Below are 20,394 nucleotides of genomic sequence, written 5' to 3' on the forward strand. Positions count from 1 at the left end.
GAGGGGCCTCGGGGACCCCCGGCCAGCTCCCGTTCCCTGACTCCCCACTCCAGGCAGGGCCAGAGGCAGTGGGCAGCCCCAGCGAGTGAGACCAGCCCACGGGGCTCCCCGGAGTCCTCCCCCAGCTCAATTCGGAAACGGTGCTATCTGGGGAGCTGCCAGGCTGAGAGCTGCCCAGGGACGCTGGCCGGCCGGCCTCCCTACTCCCACCCGCCCGCAGCGAGCTGGCACAGGGGCGTCCACAGCCTCTGTCTCCTTCCCCAGCTCGGAAAAGGCACAGCCCGTGGTGTCAGGCCCCTGAATTCAGCCCGCCGCTCTGGGCGGGGGTCAAATGCCACCAGGCCACTGGCCCCACAGCGACGGCCTCCTCCAGCAGGGCTGTCCAGAGGGCCGCTGAAGCCGCCACCCCGTAGTGTAAGAGAAGCTTCTCGGCCGCTCGCAAGCTGCCCCGGCTCCGGTTCCCTCTCTGCCAGAGGCTCTGATCGCCAGTGGACTGTGGGTGCAGGTGGGCAAGCTTGCCTCGGGTGCGGCAGCCAGGAGCCCAGGTGAGCCTGCCTGGCATGAGTGCGTGCATGTCAGCGAGTGTGGAGACACGTGTGTGACTTGTGTGTGCTGTGTGTTACGTGTATATGTGTGGTATACGTGTGTGTGTACGTGTGTACAAATGGGGATGGTGTGTGTGGTATGTGTGTGTCTGAGTGTGTGTATATGTGGTATGTACGGTGTGTGAGAATGGAGGTGTGTGTGTGTGTGCATCTAGGTGTGTGTGTATGTGTACATGTGTGTGGGATGTATGTGTGTGGGGGGTGTATATAGCGTGTGAGTATGTAGGTATGTGTGTGTACATGTGTGTGGTATATATGAGTGTGTCTGCTGTGTGTATGTGTATATAGTGTGTGAGTGTGGAGGTATGTGTGTGTACATGTGTGTGGTGTGTGTGCATTTACAAAGTGTGTGAGTGTGTAAATATGTGTGTACATGTGTGTGGTGTGTGCGTGTACACGGTGTGTGCATGTGTGAATATGTATGTGTGTGTACATGTGTGGGGTGTGTGTGTGAGTTGTGTAGGTGTGTGTGTGTACATGTGTGTGGTGTGTGTGACTTGTGTGGTGTGTGTGCGTGTACACAGTGTGTGAGCTGAGGGATGCGTGAGCTCAGCCTCCGGGGTGGGGTCTTGGCTGGCTTGGCTCTCCCGCCTCCGCTGGCTGGACATCCCTGGAGGTGGTGTCCCGAGGGACAGGACAGCGGGAAGGCTGGCTGAGGCCCTGCCAGCTCGGGCTCAAGGCCCCTGAGGGCTGCAGGACCAGCCCAGCTTGGCCATCACCTGAGCCCAGGGCCCCGCAAGCAGCCAGGCACAGGGAGGCTTGGAGGGTGATGGAGCAACGGTGGGATCAGAGCTGAGGAAGGGCCCCCGATGAGGACAGAGGCCAGTGGGCCGGGGGCAAGGTTGGGGACAGACACAGGGTGCAGACCGCCTGGCCTGCAGGAAGCAGGAGCCCGGTGGGGCCGGGTCAGACACCAGGGGGCCGGGGCCCAGGGCTTGGCATTGTCCAAGGCCTTGAACCAGGCGAGAGCCGGCCGGCCCGGCCCACCCTGCACCCCCAGAGGCCGGGGAGCAGGCAGGTCAGGGGACTGCTGTGGATACTGTCACCAGCTCCCAAAGGTGTCAGGTCACGGAGGGAAGGTGCTAGGCCAGAGCCCACAGGCCATCGGGGGTGGGGATCCTGGGGGTGCAACCCTGGCCAGACCCCTTCTTCTGGGAAGCAGGCAGAACCTTGAGGAGCCTCGCTTGGCCCCCTCAGGGCCCCCAGGACTGGCCCAGGAGCTCTGGGGGTGCCCAGGGCAGGTCTCCAGCCCAGGGAAGGACAGGGTCCCCCCAAGGCAGTGGCCTAGCAGGCCGTGCCTGCCCCGACAGGGGGCGGAGGAGCGGGTGACACTCTGCAGGCCCAGAGCTATTTTCCACCCTTATCGCCCGTCTGTCACAAGGCGGCCTCGGAGAAGGACACTCATGTTACACGCCGTCCCTGCCGGAGGCCCCAGGGCCTGCCCGCCCCCACACAGGGCGTCCACCTCGGGGAGGACAGGGGCCTGCGGGCAGGTGGGAGGCAGGGCCCAGAGCAGCCTCACCCGCTGGGCAGACCGGAGCCACGCCTCCCTCTGAGTTCCTGGGGGGGAAACTGAGGTTCAGCCCCTCGGCTTGACAGGCCCCTGAGCCTAAGAAGGGTGGAGCCCAGCACTCAGGCCAGTCCTGGGGGCCTCCCGGCTGGGGAGGGGCCAGGGGGCCCTCTAACAGAAGCTGGAGCCTGGGCGAGGCTGCGCGTGTGGCTGAAGGCTGATGGGAGCAAGAGGGGCCTGGGGCTCCTGAGAGACGGCGGGCAGGGCACCCTGCAGGGAGCTCCCCCTGCACACAGGCTCTGTGCTGGGCATGGTCACTCCCACTCCCTGAGAGCTGACCCAGGCTGACTGGCTGTGAGCCCAGGCAGGTCCCAGTCACCCCTACCCCTGCGCCCTGGCAAGAGCTGCCACGCTCACCCCAACCAGAGCTGTGGGGTGTTTCCAGCTGAGGAACGGGAGGCTCCGAGAGGTTAAGGGGCTTGCCAAGGTCACACAAGGTCACAGGATGGGGCTGAGTGAGGCTGCCTGCCCCAGAGGCTCGGAGCTGCCAGGGACACTCACCGCATTGCACCTTCACAGCCAGTCACGGGCACACGCACGTGTACAGGCACACACACACTCACACATGCACACTGGCACGTGTGCGCACAGACAGAAGGCATGTACACGGACACTCGTGCTCACGCGTGCTCCACATACGTGTGCACTCACACGCACAGGTGAACATGGTCACGCACAGCTGTACACACACTCTTGCCCAACATATGCAGGTACACCTGTGCACCCACACACACACACGTGTGCGCACAGCGCTCACACATGTGCATCTACAGGCATCCACACGTGCACACTCACCAAAGTGCTCACACAGGTGTGCACACATCCCACCACCCCCGGCCTGGGGGCAGGGCCCTGGGAACCCCAGTAGGGGTTCAACCGCTGGGCCACTGGCAGAGCCCTGGCCCCCCAGGGCCTCTGCCAGAGCAGGCCTCCCCCCCCCAACCCCTCCACCCCCGTGACCCTGTTTGCAATAAAAAGCCTGACGCTGAGACGGGAGAAAATTGCTCCTTTTTGAAATAACTGAATGGCCGGGCTGTTATCTCCCAGATGGAGAGAGCCCTTCCCCAGACCAGGCACCCCGGGCACCCCTCCCCGACCCGGCAGCTCCCGCCTCACTCAGCCCCACCTCCACCCTTGGGGGGCGGGGTCCTTGGAGGACACCCCTCATAAAGCACGGACACCTGCCCCCATAGAGAGGGAGCAGGAAGGCCCACCCAGGACCCCAGAGCAGGGCCCCGGCAGAGCCTGGGGCTGGGGATGGGTGGGGAGAAGCTCCCACGCCACCCCGCTCTTGTTATCCATGGGGACGGGCACAGAGGGCCTGGCCACACCCCCGGCACCCGCTTTGCTGTACAGGTTCAAAGCAGGCCTGGGGCTGCCTGGCTTCACCCGCACAGGACTGAGGGAGGCCTCAAAAGTCAAGGACCCTTCAAAGGACGTGAAGGAAAATTCACACTAGACAGACCACACTCAGAGGCTCCCGGGGGGCAGCACCGCCTTACACTCACTACACGAGCAATCTAAGAACCAGGGAGAAAGAGAGGGAGGGACAAAGAGACAGAGGGAAAAGCGGTCTGGGTGGGCCCAGCAGCTCCAGCCCCCATGAACCCCAGAGAAGCCTTTCCCAGCCCCCACGAAGCCCTGCTGAAGCCCAGCCCTGGATGCCGGCTTTCAGCCTGGAGCATCCCCAGGAAGGAAGCAGCGCTGATGTTTACTGCAGTCTTATCTGTGGCCTCAAAAAAGTTGCAAGTGGCAACAGTCAAATGCAAACCTCCCGAACATCCCCGCTAATGAAGGAGCATGGTCGTCAATCACAGGGTCAGCCCTGCGGAATATTACGCAGCCATTAAAGCTGATGATTCAGAAGATGGCAGCAGGGGAGGACGCTGGCCACGCGGTTCTGAGCAAGCAAGTTTCCTCCACGCCGGGAGCAGGTCGAAGGGAGGATGAGGGGTGGGCGGATGCCAGCTCAGCTTCTGGAAAGAATCTCCCCCCCCTTTTATTTTATTCCTGTGCGTGCACCCTGGGTAATAAATAATGTCTGCTTATCTCAGGACCATGTCCCCGTAAATGAAGACTGCAGCGCACGCCTGGAGCCCCGACTCCCAGCCAGAGACTCAGCATCAGACAAGAAAGAATGAGGAGGCGGCTCCAGGCTCACCGACGCCCAGGGCGGGGAGGGTGCGGCAGGGCCCAGGGTGGGCGCTGGTCTCGGGGGGCCCAGGGCCCCGTGCACCTGGTCCAAGGGCTGGGCCTCCGCGGGTGGCGGGGAGAGGAAGCAGAGAGGGAAGGGGTGGTCTCTGCCCCAGGAACCCCAGGGGGAGAGGGCTGGGTTGGGAGACCCAGGAGGCCTGGCCCCCCACCCGCCCAGGGGTCCCCCTGCCAAAGCCCAGAGGAAGCAGCAGGCGCTCTGGCGAGGCTGTCTGTCTTCTCCAGCCTCCGGGAGGCCAGACGGGAAGGACTCACTTCCGCTCGCTTCCCTCTACTTCCCACCCTCCAGGAGGGCAGAAAGGGCCCCGCCTCAATCCTGAGACGAAGCTCACAGCAGCGCTGTGGCCGTGGGGATGAGCCGCGGAGGACCACGAGGCACGTGCGGTTCCGAGAGCCCCTGGAGGTGGCCGTCCGCTGTAAGAGAGGAGGCGAGCGGGCCGCGGCGGGGTGGGCGGGGGCTCGTGGAGGGCCGCGGCGGGGCCCGCAGTCATGGCCCTGCCCTCACAGTAAAACCCAGGCCCGTGGGGTCGGGCAGGACTGAGTGGCCGTCAAGAAAACCACAACCGACAGGAAACCTAGAACCAGAGCCGCCGGGGCCATCCCTGTCTTCTTGAGGAAAGGCTGGAGGGCAGGGGTCCCTGCGCCCACCCACTCTTCCCTCCCGCATCCCGAAGCTCCTCCCTGCCCCCCACCCTTCACTGCTCACCTCCCCGGTCCTCCCCACTCCTGCCCAGCGCCCCAGGGCCATCCCAGAGCCCACTCTGTACCCCTGCCCAGCTCACTCCTACTCCAGCCCTGCCCGTGGGCCACAGCCCTGTGTCAGCTAGCGATGCCTTGTGACGAACACCACAGACTTAGCCGCTTCAGCAACCCGCACTGATGATCCCAGCAGCCCTGTGGGTCGGGGCCCCGGGCACAGCCACGTCAGCCCTCCCTCAGGGAGGTGGCCATCAGGGAGTCAGCCAGCACCGGGCCCCACCCGGGGCCCAGGTCCCTGGTGCAAGCACACGGGGGTTATTACAGAATTCACGTCCTCCAAGCTCCACCTCCAAGGGCAGCAGAGGAGCCTCTCCCCAACCTCCAGACCCTCTGCCCGGAGAGCTCGTCCGATGGGGCCAGGCCCACCCAAGACCCCATCTCTTGACTTGGTGCCCCATGGGGATTCCCATCAGAGCTGTGGGACCCTGGCCCCTCTGCCGTGTCCTGCTGGTGGAAGCGTGTCACAGGCCCCCAGGCTAAGAAGCGGGGACCACACAAAGGCAGGGACCCGGCGGGGGTGGGGGCATCTTAGATTCTGCTGCCACGGCCCCTAAGGACGGGACTCCGAGTCCTGCCGAGCTGTGAGTGCAGCTCGCCGCCCCGACACATGTCAGCGTCTCCTATGGAGGCCGGTGGTAACCAGCGGGAGAGGCCTCCACCAGGGCCTCTGCCCCGACACTCAGCTGCCCCTCCCTCCCAGATCGGCCCCACCCCCAGGAGCTCCCGAATCCCGAAAGCAGAGACCCTCAGACGGGGAGTCAGGGCCCGGTCAGCATTGGCCCGGGGCCTCCAGTGAGCCGAGCAGGATGGATAGGAGGCCAGGCGTCCAGCCACCCTCGCCCCAGGACCCCTGCAGACTCCACACACACCCCTCCCCCGGGACCCCCAGGAGGCGCCCAGCATCTGGAAGCTGAAACCTGAAGCTTAAGAGGCTGGGTGGGACCCCGGGGCGGGGGGCACTGGCAGAGAGGCCAGCCAGGGGGTGGACCACCCGGCCAGGTCAGGACCTGCGGGAGCTCGTCTCCATCGGCAAAGCGGGGAGCTCTGTCTGACCTGGTCAGACTCAGGGTCCTCAGGAGGGAGACTGACGGGGGACGCCCTGGGGGAGCCTGGCTGGTGGAGTGGGCTCACCTTCTGAGAGGGGAGGCGCCTCCCTGCCCAAGCCCACTCTCACTCTCCTCCCCAGACATCGCCTGCAGGGAGCCCACCGCCGCTGCCCAGGGTAAGTTCAGAGCCTTCACCCTCGACCCCCAGAGGCCCCACCCCCACGGCTCCAGCACCCCCGACCCTGGCAGGGCCCCGCCCTCAGCTGGGGTCCCTGATGGACACGGGTGGGCAGCAGCTCCCCAGGGCCGCCCTCTGCCCCTCACTGCCCCCTGAGGGAAGGCGCAGGGCGGGGTGCCCACAGCAGGCCCCCGTTGCAAGGAGCCCACTGGCCAGAGAGGGATAGGGAAACCCAGGCCCCCGGGGACCTTGGGGGTCACTGAGCTGCCAGCCCCTGCGGGAGCCCCGCAGGGTCCGCACCGGCCCCCGCTGGTGGGAAGAAGGGCGCCCGCGGGGTCCCCGCCGGGGCCGGGGTCAGGCCTGCCAGCCGTGCTAACCTCCCCCCTCGGCCCCCAGCGCCCAGCCGGCCACGGCCCCGCGGCAGCTCCCTGCTTCTGCGGCTGACAACCTGCGTCCTGCTGGCGCTGGTGCTGGGCGTGTGCTGCGGCCAGGCCGGGCCCGTGGCCGGGGCCCTGGAGGACCTCCGGGCCCGGCTCCTCGCCGCCCTCCTGCGCCTGCAGCTGGCTGCCCTGGACTGCTGGCGCTGCCTGCTGCAGCTCTGATGGCAACGCCCGCCCCCCAGGGCCCAGGGTCATCCACCAGGAGGTCTTCTTCAAACAAGAATGTCACCACTGAAACCCGGGCACCCACGGGTTCCAGCCCCTAGGGCTACCCTTCAGGCGCCCCCTCACCCCGGCAGGAACTCTCGGTGACCTTGGGCTGGGCCTGGAAGCATCTGCTTGTAGCCCCTGGAGCCGGGGGCACCCTCCCTCTTTCCGGGGCACCCAGAGAAGGAAAGGAAACTGGGCTTTGCTGCTTGGGGACCTGAAGCCCAGACCCCAAAACCAGGAGAGGTGGCTCGGGGTGCGCTCTCTCCTGCAGTCACGTGAGGGGGGCCGAGCACCCCAGCTTATCTGCCAGCGCTGCGCCCCCAGCCTGGGGAGCCCCGCTTGTCCAGGGGATGTGTGCCACCTGGCCCCTCGAAGCTGCTGGCCTGGGGGAGGCAGAGAGGGGACAGGAGGGCTGAGAGGCAGGGTCGCCGCCCTCGGGATGCGGCCATCTGGGCCTGGGTCCCAAAGGCCCCGCGTGGGCTGTGTGGAGCCCGGGAGCCCCGTGACCATGTAGCCCACACAGCCAGACTGAGGGGGCTCTGCGGAGACAGACCCTGGGTCCGCTCAGACACAGGGAGGGAGAGGGGCCTGAGCGAAGCAGGGAGGCCCCACCAGGGGAGAAGCCCCCACAGCTCGAAGACGGGCGCCCACTCGCGGCCTGGGCTCCTGCCGTCCGCCCCCACGGCTTAAGTGGCGAGACGCCAGTTTTCTGTTGAAATACTGCCACCTCTTTCCTCCCGGAGACATTGGCCCCAAGGAGGGAAGTCGGGACCGACTTGCTGTGGATTCACTTCGGCAGCCGCTGCAGAGGTCGGGGCGCCGTGCGAGCCGGCCCCCCGGGGCTTCAGGGGCCGGGGCACCCGTCTCCAGGGTCCCTGCAGGCTTCAGAACTCAGGGAGCCCTGAGCCGGGAGCCCAGCAGACAGAGGCCCGCCTCCGGGGGCAGCGGCCCTTGGGGACCCTCCAGCATCACAGCTGCCAACCTCACGGACACCCGCCGCCCCCTGCACCCACCCACCCCGTGAAGAGGACGGGCAGGCTAAGTGGCAGAACCGAACCCACGGGGGTCAGCCCCACCAGCCCTGAGCCCGTCGTGAGGGGAGCACTCGGGGGTGCCCGGCTTCCCCAACACCCCTCCTCAAGGCCCACCGCTCTCAGCTCAGGGCTTCTGCAAAGACCCGCTCAGCTCCGGTGGGTCTGCAAGACCTGGACCCCTGCTGCTTTGGGGAAAGTATCGCTCAAGGTGCACCCGAGAACGCTGAGCATTCTGAAACACTGAATCCATCCTCACACCCGAGCAGTGACGGGAAGCAGACAGAACAGAGCCCAGATGGAGGCTGCAGCCGCCGGGGGGCGGGGGGGCTCCTGGTGCCCAGCAAGTCTGGGAAACTCCAGGAGCAAACACAGAAGGCGGTGTTTTCAGTCTTCAATTGAAAGCAGACAGAAAATAGAAACAAAGGCAAACTGAAGAGGCAGAAAAGATGCATAAAGAGACACCTGATCCTTCGTCCACATTTGAGGCTCAGGTATTTTTGTTTTTATTTTGACTTGAGAAATAAATACATTTGGTGGAAGAACCTTCACTTTCAGTTAAGCTGGAGCAGAATCAGGGTAGGGCGCCCATCATCAGACAGCACTGGGGAGGAGCAGGTATCCAGGGAGCGGCAGGGGAGACCCTCCTCAGGGGCCCCAGGGCACGGCCTGTGCGTCAGTGACCGCTCTGCTTTGCGTGTGGCCCTGAAAGAGGACACAGGGCCCAGACCGGCTCCAGGCCATCCATGAGTGCCCGGGCACACCCACACCTGCAGCAGAGCCTCCAGTCCAGAAGCCCACATCCAGGGCCCGCTCCACCCTCCAGAGCCCAGATGGCTACCGCCTGCTGGGGGGCAAGGCAGAGCCACCCCCTTCTGCGGAGAACAGACCAGGAGCTCTCAGGCACCAGTGAACTGGACAGGCAGGTCCCCTTGAGGGCCTCAGGTTCTGCCAAAACCCCTCCCCAAGGCCCCTGCTCCTCTGGCCAGAACCCCCACCAGGCCAAGGGCCAGAGCATCTAAGATGCCAGGAGCCTCCATCACCTATGCCCCGAGCCCCCCTCCCGAAAGGTGCCAGCTGAGCACATCATGACAGGTGACGTGCACCTTGCTTCCCAAGGCCAGGCTGCCTGCCGCAGGGGGCCCCTAGACCCAGGCCCAGATCTGCGAGCCCTGGATGCCCCGGGCCCCTCCTTTCAGGGAGATGGAGGCACGGCAAACCAGCACGCGGGCCAGACCTGCCTCCTGAGCCGGCAGCCCTGAGCGGCGTCCACAGCCAGGAGCCCCAGGCGGCTCAGCACCGAATCCTGGGCCCCAGGCCCCCGCCAGCTCCTCCGCCTGCCGCCGCGGGGCGGGATGCACCCTCGGGGCCCCCTGAGATGGGAAAGCGGCCCCTCCTCTGGGGCACAGGGGGCCCTGGGGATGGGGTGCAGACAGCTGCCTACTCTGGTCTCCACCCACACACGCACACTTGCACACACACTTGTGCACAGGCACGCTCATGTGTACACACAACACACACGCTCACACCTTGCCATGCAGGCTCACGTGCACACTCATGCACGCTCGCACACACTGGCCACGTGCACTCACAGCACACACACGTCCACACCCTCACACGCCTCACATGCACTCACACACCCTCAGTGGCACCTGGCCCCTCTCCCCTGCAAGACGTCACTCCCACATCCAGAGTCCACGTCTCCAGCCCACAAGCACAGGCCCAGCCCATAGCGGGGCCCCTGGGGCCTCCCCAGGCCAGGCCCCCAGGAAGCCCGCACCACCGCTGCGGCCTGACCCCAGGCTGACCCACCACTCTGTGCTTTCCCAGGGGCTCTGGAGCCAGAGTCGGGGGCTCTTAGCCCTGGGGGCTGCCGGGGCGAGGGGCTCCTTCCCGCATGCGGCGCTTGGCCCGCAGGTGGCGGGCTCCTCATCCCCCGCACAGTTCAGGAGCAGGTGACGAGAGTGACGTGTGGCCATCTTGGGCTGCTGGGGTCACACCGAGGTCACAGGTTGCTGCCATGGGACCTGGCAGGAGGTCACACAGATGGCGTCCAGCCGAGGCCCACAGGGAGGCGTGACCACAGCAAGCCCACTGGCCGGGGGCCTCCGCAAGGCTTACCCCCAGGATGGGTGGAGGCCCCTGCATGGAGCCTGGGGGCTGAGGGCGGCCCCACCCCCGCTGGCTGCCAGGCCGGTCCGCGGTGGGAACCGGGCGCCCAGTGAGGGGGTCGCTCAGCACTGCACACAGAGCCGAGGTGAGGCATGCAAGGCGTGGGGGCTGGGCAGAGCCAGGGCCGCGGCCCAGGGCAGCACGTGCCCCCCAGCCCAGGTGGGGGCCGGCCGGGCCTAGATGACGGCGCTCTTCTCGTCCTGGAAGGCGGCGCGGGGGGCGGGCCGGGCCAGCAGCAGCTCCTTCTCATGGACCAGGTTGTCCAGCAGGTCCTCCTGGCGGTAGTTGTGGTAGACTTTCAGGAAGGCCAAGACGGTGATGGCCAGCCAGGCCAGCCACGAGGCCCAGAGGCCGAACTGCAGGGGCGGAGAGCACGTCAGGGGGCCGGCCAGGTCCAAGGGACACTGCCGGGGGCACCTGCCCACCCCCCAGGGCCAGACAGGATGGGGGCATCATCACCCCCGGTGTCTGGTAGCCCTCGGCCCCAAGCCGCGCCCCTGCCTCGGGAACATTGCCCATCCTCATGTCCAGGTGGGGCCCCCGGGGCAGGAGGCGGGTACTGGGCCCGTTCGGCTCCAAGCAGAGCTCGTTTCTTCTGTAAGGGAGCCTCTTCCAATCACTGGAACAAATTGACCTTTATCTGCTGTTTCCAAACAGTTGGAGGAGAAACAATTTAATCAGAACCAGGCTCGAGGCGCAATTAAACTGGCTCCGTGGAAGGTGTTTGTCATCACTCAGCCTGCACCTCCCTTATCTAACCAGCACAAACTCGGGCGGGAGCGTTTCCCACTAAATTTACGTGAAGGTGTCTCTGGCAGGCTCGGCTCATCTCAGCTGGACCCACTGACGTCCAGCCCCCCAGCCTCCACCCCAGAGGGCTCCTCACTTGGAAAAGACCCTCAGGCCGGCCACTGGCCAATGCAGGGCCAGAAGTGGACCCAGAGGCTGGCGGGACCTGCCCGGAGCCGAAAGAACCCACCTGCCCAGGCATCCCGCCACCCCCGCCATCAGGGTCATCATCAGGGTCAGGCGCAGATGTTGAGGGACAGGCCCTCTCTGACCGCACGTCCCGACACGCTTATGTCCAGCAGACGGGGTCCCTAGACTGACCCATGGTCTCCTGGAGGGCAGGGGACGAAGCTGATCAAGGGGCAGGACTGGCAGAGCAAGTTCCCCAGACAGTGGCTAGGGGCTCCTCCAAATGGGAAAGCCGGATCCCCTCTAGGGACCCCCTCCCTCAGACCCTTCCCCGGCCGCCCCGGCTGGGGCTTCACTGTGGGTCCTCAAGCATCTATCTGAGGGCCCACGTGGAGCCAGAACCAGGATCCAGGCTCCGGGCCCCAGCCTGCAGGCTCAGATGAGCAGCACAGAGCCACCCCTCACCCCCCAAGCCTCCCGCTTCTGCCCTCAGTTCAGGCTGTTCCCTCCTCCGGGGATGCTCCACGCCTTACTCCTCCCTACCCACACAAAATCCTCTGCCTCCAAGATCCAGCCCTCCTACAGGAAGCCTTCCTGACTGCTCCCCCAGCGCTGCGCTCACTGTCTCCTCTACCATGACACCATCCTTAACCAAGAGTCTGTTTCCTCCTGGATGGAGCGGGACTGTGCGCTCAGTGAACGCTCAGCAGAGAGTGGTCCCCTCCCTGGTACCCGGGCAGCCCCGCCCATCCGGGGAGCCCCACCCACCCGGGCAGCCCTGCCTACCTGGGCAATCGCAAACTGATCATAGAAGGCAGAGTTGTCCACGTTCAGCTCCAAGTCGATGCCCTGGAGCTCTTCACAGCTAAAACGGCAAGACGCGGGAGTGCATGGTGACCCCTGGGAGGGCCCAGCAGGCGGGCAGCAGAGCATCATCCCCAGATGGCAAGGCGCTGTCCCCAAGGAGGGGCAGACAGGGAGCTGCCGGGCCCCATCGGTGGAGCAGGGACCCTGTAGATCTGACCCCATCTGACCCTGAACCGTGGGGGATGCCAGCCCTGGCCATCACTCCCCTGAAGCCCCCGGCCCTGCCCCCCCATGGCCCCACGGCACTGCAGGACCAGGGGCTGCAGAAGGCGCGGGCTGCAGCTTCTGGCCCCTCAGTCCCCAGACTGAGCTGCACAGCAGCCCTGCTTGAGTTTAACGGGCATCCGAGGGCACCCCTTTAACCGCCTGGGGCTGGCAGCGCAGGCCAGCAAACCCAGAGGCAACCCACAGGACATGATGCAGGGCCCTAGTGACCTCCACAAGCTCCTTGTATGTGGACAGGCTGGGCCGGGCTGGGCCTCCGAAGCCTGGAGTGGATGGGGCCTGGGCTCAGGGACCTGTAGCCTCTCCAACGTCAGGACACAGGAATGGGAGCCTGGTGCCCAGAGAGAGGGAGGCCCAGAGGCCCAGGCTCACCCTGGAAGGAGCTGGGGGGATGAGGCTGAGGGCTGGAAATGGAGTCCATGAGGGTAAAGAAACGCTGGGTACCTTTCCAGAGGAGCCCAAGGCCATACCCAGGGGCCCGTCCCCGCTCTGAGGGCTTGGGAAAGGGGGCAGGGGGTGGTAAGTGGCTGGGGGCTCGGCAGGGAGAGCCCACACAGCTCAGCATGGGTAAGACCCCCACACACAGAGGGGCTGCCCTGTTGTGGACCCTGAGGGAGTCACCCACCCTGGGTGCTCAAACCTTCCTCTGTTGTGCGCCCGAGGCTTCTGCAGAGGCACCAGGACCCCCAGGGCGAAGGGGCAGGGTGGCAGGCAGGGGCCCCCAGGGCGAAGGGGCAGGGTGGCAGGCAGGGGCCCCAGGGCGAAGGGGCAGGGTGGCAGGCAGGGCCCCAGGGTGAAGGGGCAGGGTGGCAGGCAGGGCCCCAGGGTGAAGGGGCAGGGTGGCAGGCAGGGGCCCCACCACTGCCTCTCACTTCAGCTCTGTCGTTGGTTTATACGTTCAAGTTCCAGATCAGACTTTTCTTAGAGAAAGAATCTGGAGCCTCTGGAAGAGGTGACCCAAGGGTCCCTGCCTTTCCAGAGCCCTGTCCTGGGGCACTGGATACTGCCCTGAGGGCTGGGCAGTGGGCAGCCCTAGGCCAGGGTCCAGCAGTCACCATGCTCCACTTGGGGCTGCCCCCAAGCCAGAGACGGCCCCTCACTCAGGACCCAGAGCATCCTTCCTGGCCCGAGGCCTCTGTTCCCAACCCCCTCTGACCAGAAACTCCCAGTCCTGCCCCTCGCACCCCGCTCACCCCATCTTCATCTTCCTCCTAGGACCTGGAGCCCAGCCCATGGGGTCCCGTCATCCGACCACTTGCTGGCGATGATGGGGAAGCTGGGACCTCTGACCTCCGGGACCTCCACCCCCACCCCCAGCCCACCCCCAGGGTCCTTGGGGGGTCTGCTCCGGTGTGAAGCTGCTGCAGGCTCCCTGAACTGGGAAGGGGGTGCGGACCAGCAGAGGGGCTGGCCAGGTGTGCGCAGGCCACGGGGGCACCATGGGCGGCACGGGAGGGTCCGTGCAGGAGGAGGTTGGTGGGGAGTCGCAGCGGGGCCCGGAGCGCACCTGCGGGACACGGCGCCCTTCTCGGTGATGGCGTCACACCACATGGTGAAGCCCACGCTCACGATGGTGCTGGCGATGAAGACCAGGAAGACCACGAAGGCGCTGACCAGCAGGCTCAGGCAGGCGTGGAGGAAGGAGCTGCAACGAGAGCGGGAGGCCGTCACCGAGCCCGCCTGGGCCCCCAGCACCCCTGCAGCGCCAGGCGGCGGCGGGGGGCAACCCCGGCCCTCAGGTTCCCAGCGGGGCTCTGGGCCCAGGGGACCGGGTGGGGCCAAGCAGGGTCCCTGCCCTTCCCAGAGCGTCCCTCGCCCCACAGCCCCCCTGCTCAGCCCGTCCTCCCAAAGCCCCGGAGTGGGGCCCATCTTATAGCAGAGACAGGGCCTCTGTTTAAAGGCAAGTCCACCTGGTTCCAAAGCATCGAGGCCAGCAGCCACACTGGCAGACCAGACCGCCTTTCCTGGCGGCTCACCCTCACGGGCACCCACCAAGGCCGTCTACCCGCTCGGCCATCAGCACAGCTGAGCGGCACCCACACTGCAGGCCACATGACCCTGCTCTGATTTCCCCACTGGAACCTAAAAGGCCAAGGAGCGACCAGGGCGGGTGCCTGGGGGGCCTGGGGGCAGGGCCGAGAGGGCAGAGCTCACTCAGGGCGGGGCTACACCGCCCGGGGGGCCAGGGCCTCTCCAGGGTGCGCATGGGCAGGTCCCCACTGGGATGCTCTCAGACGGCGCCAGCATTTGCCCTCCCGTGGGGCAAGCGAGGGGCCATGGTGGGAATACCCACCCTCTGGACTCTCCTAGCCACCCAGGAGCATCCTGTCTTCTCCAAACCACCCCCTGGAGACCCAGAGTCCCACAGGAGAGCAGGTGGCCCAGCTGAGGCTGCAGGGGGCGGGGGGACAGGGCTGTCCCGCCGAGAAGGGCCAGGGGGCAGAGGGAAGTCCCCCTGGTGGGATGGCAGCCCGGGCCCACCTCCCACCTGCTGCAGATTTCACGTGAACATCAGTGCTTTCAGGACATCAAATCTGAGCGGAATGATTGGCCAAATACGGCTTCACAGAGAACATTCATCAAACAAGGTATCGGCTGGGACCTCAGCCAAGAAAACATCAAAGTTACTGTCCCTGAGCGTGGTGACTGTTGGCTGAGGCCAAGGGGCGACAGACACGATCCATCCATCATCCACCCCCCACAATCTGTACTGAATCCTACAAGCCCGGGCGGGCTCCTCACCCTCAGTGTGGACAGACACCTTCAGGGAAACCCTGGACAGCAGGCCTGAGACACAGCCGCCCCGTCAGAAAGCTGCCCCTTCCCACCTCTGAGGGTGACTTACAACAGTCTCTGAGAGACAGAAGCCCCAGACACTCCAGCCGCATCCCTACTAAAGGGATGCAGTTTGGGGGTCTCCATCCCACAAGACGGGCTTCCCTTATGGCTCAGCTGGTAAAGAATCCGCCTGCAATGCTGGAGACCTGGGTTCAGTCCCTGGGTTGGGAAGATCCCCTAGAGAAGGGAATGGCTACCTGCTCCAGTATCCTGGCCTGGAGAATCCCATGGACGGTAGAGTCCACGGGGTCACAAAGAGTCAGACAGGACTGAGCGACTTTTTCATTTTCATCCCACGAGACAGGAAAGGGTCCGTGCTGGGGTCCTGCCGGCCGACAGCCGCCTCCGACTCTTCCCTCACTTTCTGCCAGTTTCCTCGGCATCTGTCCCAGGCTTCACAGGCTTTTGAAGAATTGGGTGTGTGAGAGCCTCACCCAGCCCCCAGACTTCACAGTACAGGAATGGGAGCCTGGCACTCACAGGGTTAACTCCGCCTTCCTCCTGCCACCTCCCAGGGTGCCCTGCCCGGATGTGCCGTCTCCATGGTGACAGCTATCCTGGTAAGCCCTGGGAGCGATGCGCAGGCTGAGGGACACATGTGGGCAGGCAGATGGGTTGTGTTAACCCAGCACTCCCCAGCCATCAATCACAAACCACGGCCACCTGGACGCACAAGGCTGCCCCAGGCCCTTGGGCCTGAGACTCACCCTCAGCTCAGCCAGGGCCCTTGACACAGCAATGACCCAGGAAGACACAGGCACCACGGATCCACGGACCCTCCCTCCAGGCAGCAAGCAGGGTGACTCCCCCTGTACAAAAGTGGCCTCCACCCATGACTCTTCACACCCCCCGGGCACAAGTCAGGGGCGCCCACTTTGCAGACACACTCTGCATGAGGAGGGGGCTGGCGCCACGGACACTGTGTCAAGACCATGAGCGTGAGACCCAACCACAAGCCCCTCACACAGAGCAAAGGGTGGGATTCCACCCTCAGTCTTGGTGGGCCTCCTTGGTGTCTCTGAAGTTGGTCTCTTAAGAGATTAAGGTGCAAGCTGAACCCTGAGCAGCTAGGCCCCTCTTAAAAACCCGAGTCTGACCAGGGCAGTGGGTCCTCCGTGGGCTGGACTCCAGGGGCCACCAGCGCCCCTGAGGGCCTTGTCCATCACACGGCTCTCTCTACCGCCCCTCCCAGCCTCCTGGCTCTCCCTGACCCACCCCAGACCTGCTCCCCGGGTCTGTACAGCTTGACCAACTGTGCCAGAACTGGCTGCCCACAGCTGAACATTCTGCCCACGGCAGGTCCAGACACAGCAATCCCAGAGGGCTGACTCCTTGACCAGACGGTGAATCTGCAAAGGCGTCTGGGCCCACGAGTGGCCGTGAAGCAGCAGACGTCAAGAGGCGGCAATCTTTCTGTCATTCACTCAACAATCACTAATTTAGTGCCTTCTGGGCACCATGCCCGACGCTCAGCCCTGAGCACACAGAGGTGAACAAGGTGTGTGCCCACCATGGGCACAGCCAGCCCAGGGTCCCCTCGGATGGACAGCCGTGACCTCCACGAGAGCTTTGACCAGGGCCTGCAATCAGAGCTAACACAGAAGAATGGCACTCGAGACAGACGGCATCACAGCTGACCAACTGCCAACCGAGTTCTGTGACAGACAGCGTGGGGCGGGTGGACACAGGTGGGCCACCACACGGCCATGATCCTGATGGCCGAAAAGGGCGTTCTGCAACAGATGTGCCTGGAGAAGAGAAAGCTGGCTAAGCCCTGGCCACCAGGGTCGGCCCACTGGTGGTAGCACAGGTGAGCCCCTGGAACTGATGCAAAGCGACAGAGGACCCAAGATGTTCCTCCAACCAGGACAACTCAGACGAGCGCAGGCTCCCTCTGCCCTCAGGGGACAGGCGCAAGGAAGGAGCGCAGGGAGGCACGCACACCGCCAAGCCTCAGTTTTCTGTCATTAAAACAGGGATGGTGAAAAATCTAAAAAAGCAAAAGAAGGGATATATGCGTATGAATGATTCAGTTCCCTGGTGGCTCAGACGGTAAAGAATCTGCCTGCAATTTAGGAGACCCAGACTCAATCCCTGGGTGGGGAAGATCCCCTGGAGGAGGAAATGGCTACCCCTTCCAGTATTCTTGCCTGGAGAATTCCATGGGCAGAGAAGCCTAGCGGGCTACAGTCCACGGGGTCCCAAAGAGTCGGACATGACCAAGCAGCTTTCACACATGTATACCTGATTCACGTTGCTGTATAGCAGAAACTAACACATCATTATAAAGAAACTGTACTCCCAGAAAAATTAATTTTAAAAAATATGAGGATGCTCATTGTTTCACAGAGCTGATGGACACCTTCTATGAGACAATGAAGGGTGGAAGCTGACCCCAGTTCCTGCCCAGCTTGTGTGAAGTGGGCAGCATGCGTGACCAGGACTCCTTTCTTGCAGGCTCTGGGCTCTCTGCACCCTGCCTGCTCCCAGCCTCTGGGGTGTGTGTGTGTGTGTGTGTGTGTGTGTGTGTGTGTGTGTGCGTGTGTGTTAGTTGCTCAGTCATTTTCTGACTCTTTTGCAACCCCATGGACTGTAGCCCACCAGGCTCCTCTGTCCATGGAATTCTCCAGGCAAGAATACTGGAGTGGATTGCCGTTCCCGTCTCCACCAGCCTCTGATGGTCTCTCTGAAATCTCACATCACTCAGAGCCACAGGGGCTGAGCCCCACCTAGAGAGCCACTTACATGTCCTCACTGGGTAGACGCTGAACACCCTGAGGCCACTTACCTTGTAGAAATGAGCAGGAACCATGGGTGTGAGCTGATGGTCAAGCCCCGGCCCCCACCTGGCTAGTGCCCTCTGCCCTCAGCTGCACAGACTGAAGGGACCTCCGCCTGCACCACCTGCTGGCCACCCGTCCTCTTCCTCAGACCCCGTCTCATAATCAGAGCTGCTCCTCCAGCCTCGACCTGGGCCAGAGGCACTGACCGGCTGGCACCGCGCTTGGCAATGTGGGTGCAGGTGACGCCTCACACATCTCCTCAGGACACAGTCATCGTGAAGGCTGAGGGCAGAGTGAGCAGGACAGGTGCCCTCTAGGACTGGCCTGGGCTCACCCCACAGAGCCCCCAGCCCGCAGCACGTGGAGAGACCCCCGGCTGACACGTGGCTTCTGCAGACCCCAGAGCCTGAGCACTGGGTTGAACCGCATCCTCTGCAGCACCAACCCGCGTCGGTACCACAGTAACCGAGTGAGACCTCGCTGGGGAGTAGCGTCTTTGTGGGCGTCACCAAGTTCAAGATCTCCAGATGAGGTCATCCTGGCCTTGGAGTGGGCCCTAGGTCCAGTGACTAGGGTCCTTCTAAGAAGAAGGAAAGAGACAGAGAGGAGGCCCCATGCAGAGGGGAACAGAGACTGGAGTCACGGAGGCCCAAGCCAAGGGACGTCAGGGTGGCAGGCGGCCACTGGGCACCAGGAAGACGCCTGGAAAGGGTTCTCTTCCCAGATGGAACCAACTCTGCCGACTCTTTAATTTTGGGCTTTTGGCCTCCGGGACTGTGAGAGAATACATCGTTTTAAGCCCCCAGTTTGTGGTGCTTTGTTACAGCAGCCCCAGAAGCTCATGCACATGGGTTGCTGGGATTTCACACCTTCCCAGGTTGGGATCCCCTAGCCTCAGCTGGCCCTTTGCTTTTCAGCTTGCAGCCTCCTGTTATCTCTCCACCCCTCTCTCCACCCCAAAGCCAAAACTGAGAGAGCTCAGGGGCCTCTGCTCATCTCCTAATTCCCCCCCAAAAGAAGTGAAAAGTCACCCAGAACCGCCAGAAGATGATGGGTGGGGTGATGGGGCAGAGTTGGGAGAAGGCCTAGCTTCCACATGGATGTGAGGGCTGACAGCAGGCAGGACTGGCCTCCTGTGCCGGAGCTCTGGCCACTCCAGGGCACGGCGATCCACAGCCTGGGCGTGCGGGGCTGGGGGGGGGGGGCACAGTGAGTCCCACAAGGGTGGAGGCCCGGGGAGTGTTACTGACTGAGGACCCCCACCCCAGGGAGCCACATCCCCCTCTCTCACAGAATAGAGCCAAGACAGGGAAAGGTGACGAGGAAGAGAGGCCAGGAGCGAGCGGGGGCCTCACTCGCCAGCCACTCCCTCTCCCACATCCCCCACCCAAGGTGTGAGTGCCGGCGGTGGGCCTCGAGGGCTTCCCTCCAGCTTCCCTCTGCCAGGAGGATGGGGACGCGGGGAGGGTCCCCGGTTAGTCTGGTGGGCCTTCTGCCTGCCCGTTCTTCCCCAACCACCCAACCCGACGGGGAGCTGTCCGCGGTGCTGACGGGTGTGGGCCCCGCAGAGCCAGCGAAGGAGGCCCAAGTCCGCTCAGAGATGACGATGCAACGTTTGCGCCCCCGGGGACATGGATGGTGACGCGCCTTGTCCAGTGAAGCAATGGCCTTGTGCAGAGACGGCCATGGCCCCTGGGTTCTGCGTGGAGACAAAGCGCAGTTTCCCTGGAAGTGATGAGCCATGACTGATATTTTAAGGCCTCTGGAACCGCGGGGAGATGGAGGGGCTCGCGCTCCTCCTTGGGGAGCTGTGGGCACAGAAGGGGCGCCGTGTGGGGGGTGAGGGTTGCGTCTGTCGGAGAAGGGCAGCCGTGAGACACCCCCCCACACTTACCCCTCGTGTCCCTTGCAGAGGAAGAAGAGCGTGCGCCAGGCGTGAGCGGCGGCGAGCAGCAGAGAAAGCAGGCTGGCGAGCAGGCTGAAGCGGCAGGCGGCCGGCGGCCCCCACTCCTGCACGGTGAAGCGCTCTCGTTCCTGCACCGTCAGGTTGGCGCTCAGCCACATGCCCTCGGTGAAGAGCAGGCAGCGGCCGCGGAAGTCGTGGCCGTTCTCAGACAGCGGCACCACCACCACGAAGCTGAACAGAAAGGCCAGGAAGTAGCAGACGCACTGCGCAAAGAGGAAATTGTTGAGCGCCATGGCGAGGCCTGGCGGGCCGAGGAAGCGGCCGGAGGACGCGGCGAGGCCGGCAGGGGACGCGGGGCGAGGGGCGCCGGCCGGGAGCCGGGGCCGCCTGAGTCTCCCGGCGCCGCGCGCAGGCCCGGCCGGAGCCGCGCGCGAGGCTGCGCAGTGGCTGCGCCGGCGGGTCCTGCGCGCCCCGCCCGGGACGCGTGCGCAGCGGCCGAGCGCGGGCCGCGCCTGTGGCCAGCACCGCGGACAGCTGCCGGCGGGAAGGCCGCAAAGCCGGACAGCGGGCGTGGGGCGTGGGAGGGCCACGCCGGGGAGCCGGGGAACCGGCACCGACGCGGAAGCAGAACGAAA

At 64.5% G+C, this 20,394-nt stretch overlaps 2 protein-coding genes across 2 annotated transcripts; one reads left to right on the forward strand and one right to left on the reverse strand.

The window, feature by feature from the left end:
- Positions 376-7,054, forward strand: C21H14orf180 (chromosome 21 C14orf180 homolog). The gene is made up of 5 exons (XM_018066598.1): positions 376-545; positions 4,230-4,356; positions 4,676-4,802; positions 6,332-6,367; positions 6,766-7,054. Exons 2-5 carry the CDS (start codon positions 4,246-4,248, stop codon positions 6,969-6,971), a joined length of 480 nt encoding a protein of 159 aa, XP_017922087.1. The 5' UTR covers positions 376-545; positions 4,230-4,245; the 3' UTR covers positions 6,972-7,054.
- Positions 8,499-20,186, reverse strand: TMEM179 (transmembrane protein 179). The gene is made up of 4 exons (XM_018066596.1): positions 19,748-20,186; positions 13,740-13,877; positions 11,927-12,005; positions 8,499-10,578 (listed from the first exon to the last, which is right to left on the reverse strand). Exons 1-4 carry the CDS (start codon positions 20,050-20,052, stop codon positions 10,399-10,401), a joined length of 702 nt encoding a protein of 233 aa, XP_017922085.1. The 5' UTR covers positions 20,053-20,186; the 3' UTR covers positions 8,499-10,398.

Source organism: Capra hircus, chromosome 21, assembly GCF_001704415.2.
Source record: "Capra hircus breed San Clemente chromosome 21, ASM170441v1, whole genome shotgun sequence".
NCBI lineage: Eukaryota > Metazoa > Chordata > Mammalia > Artiodactyla > Bovidae > Capra > Capra hircus.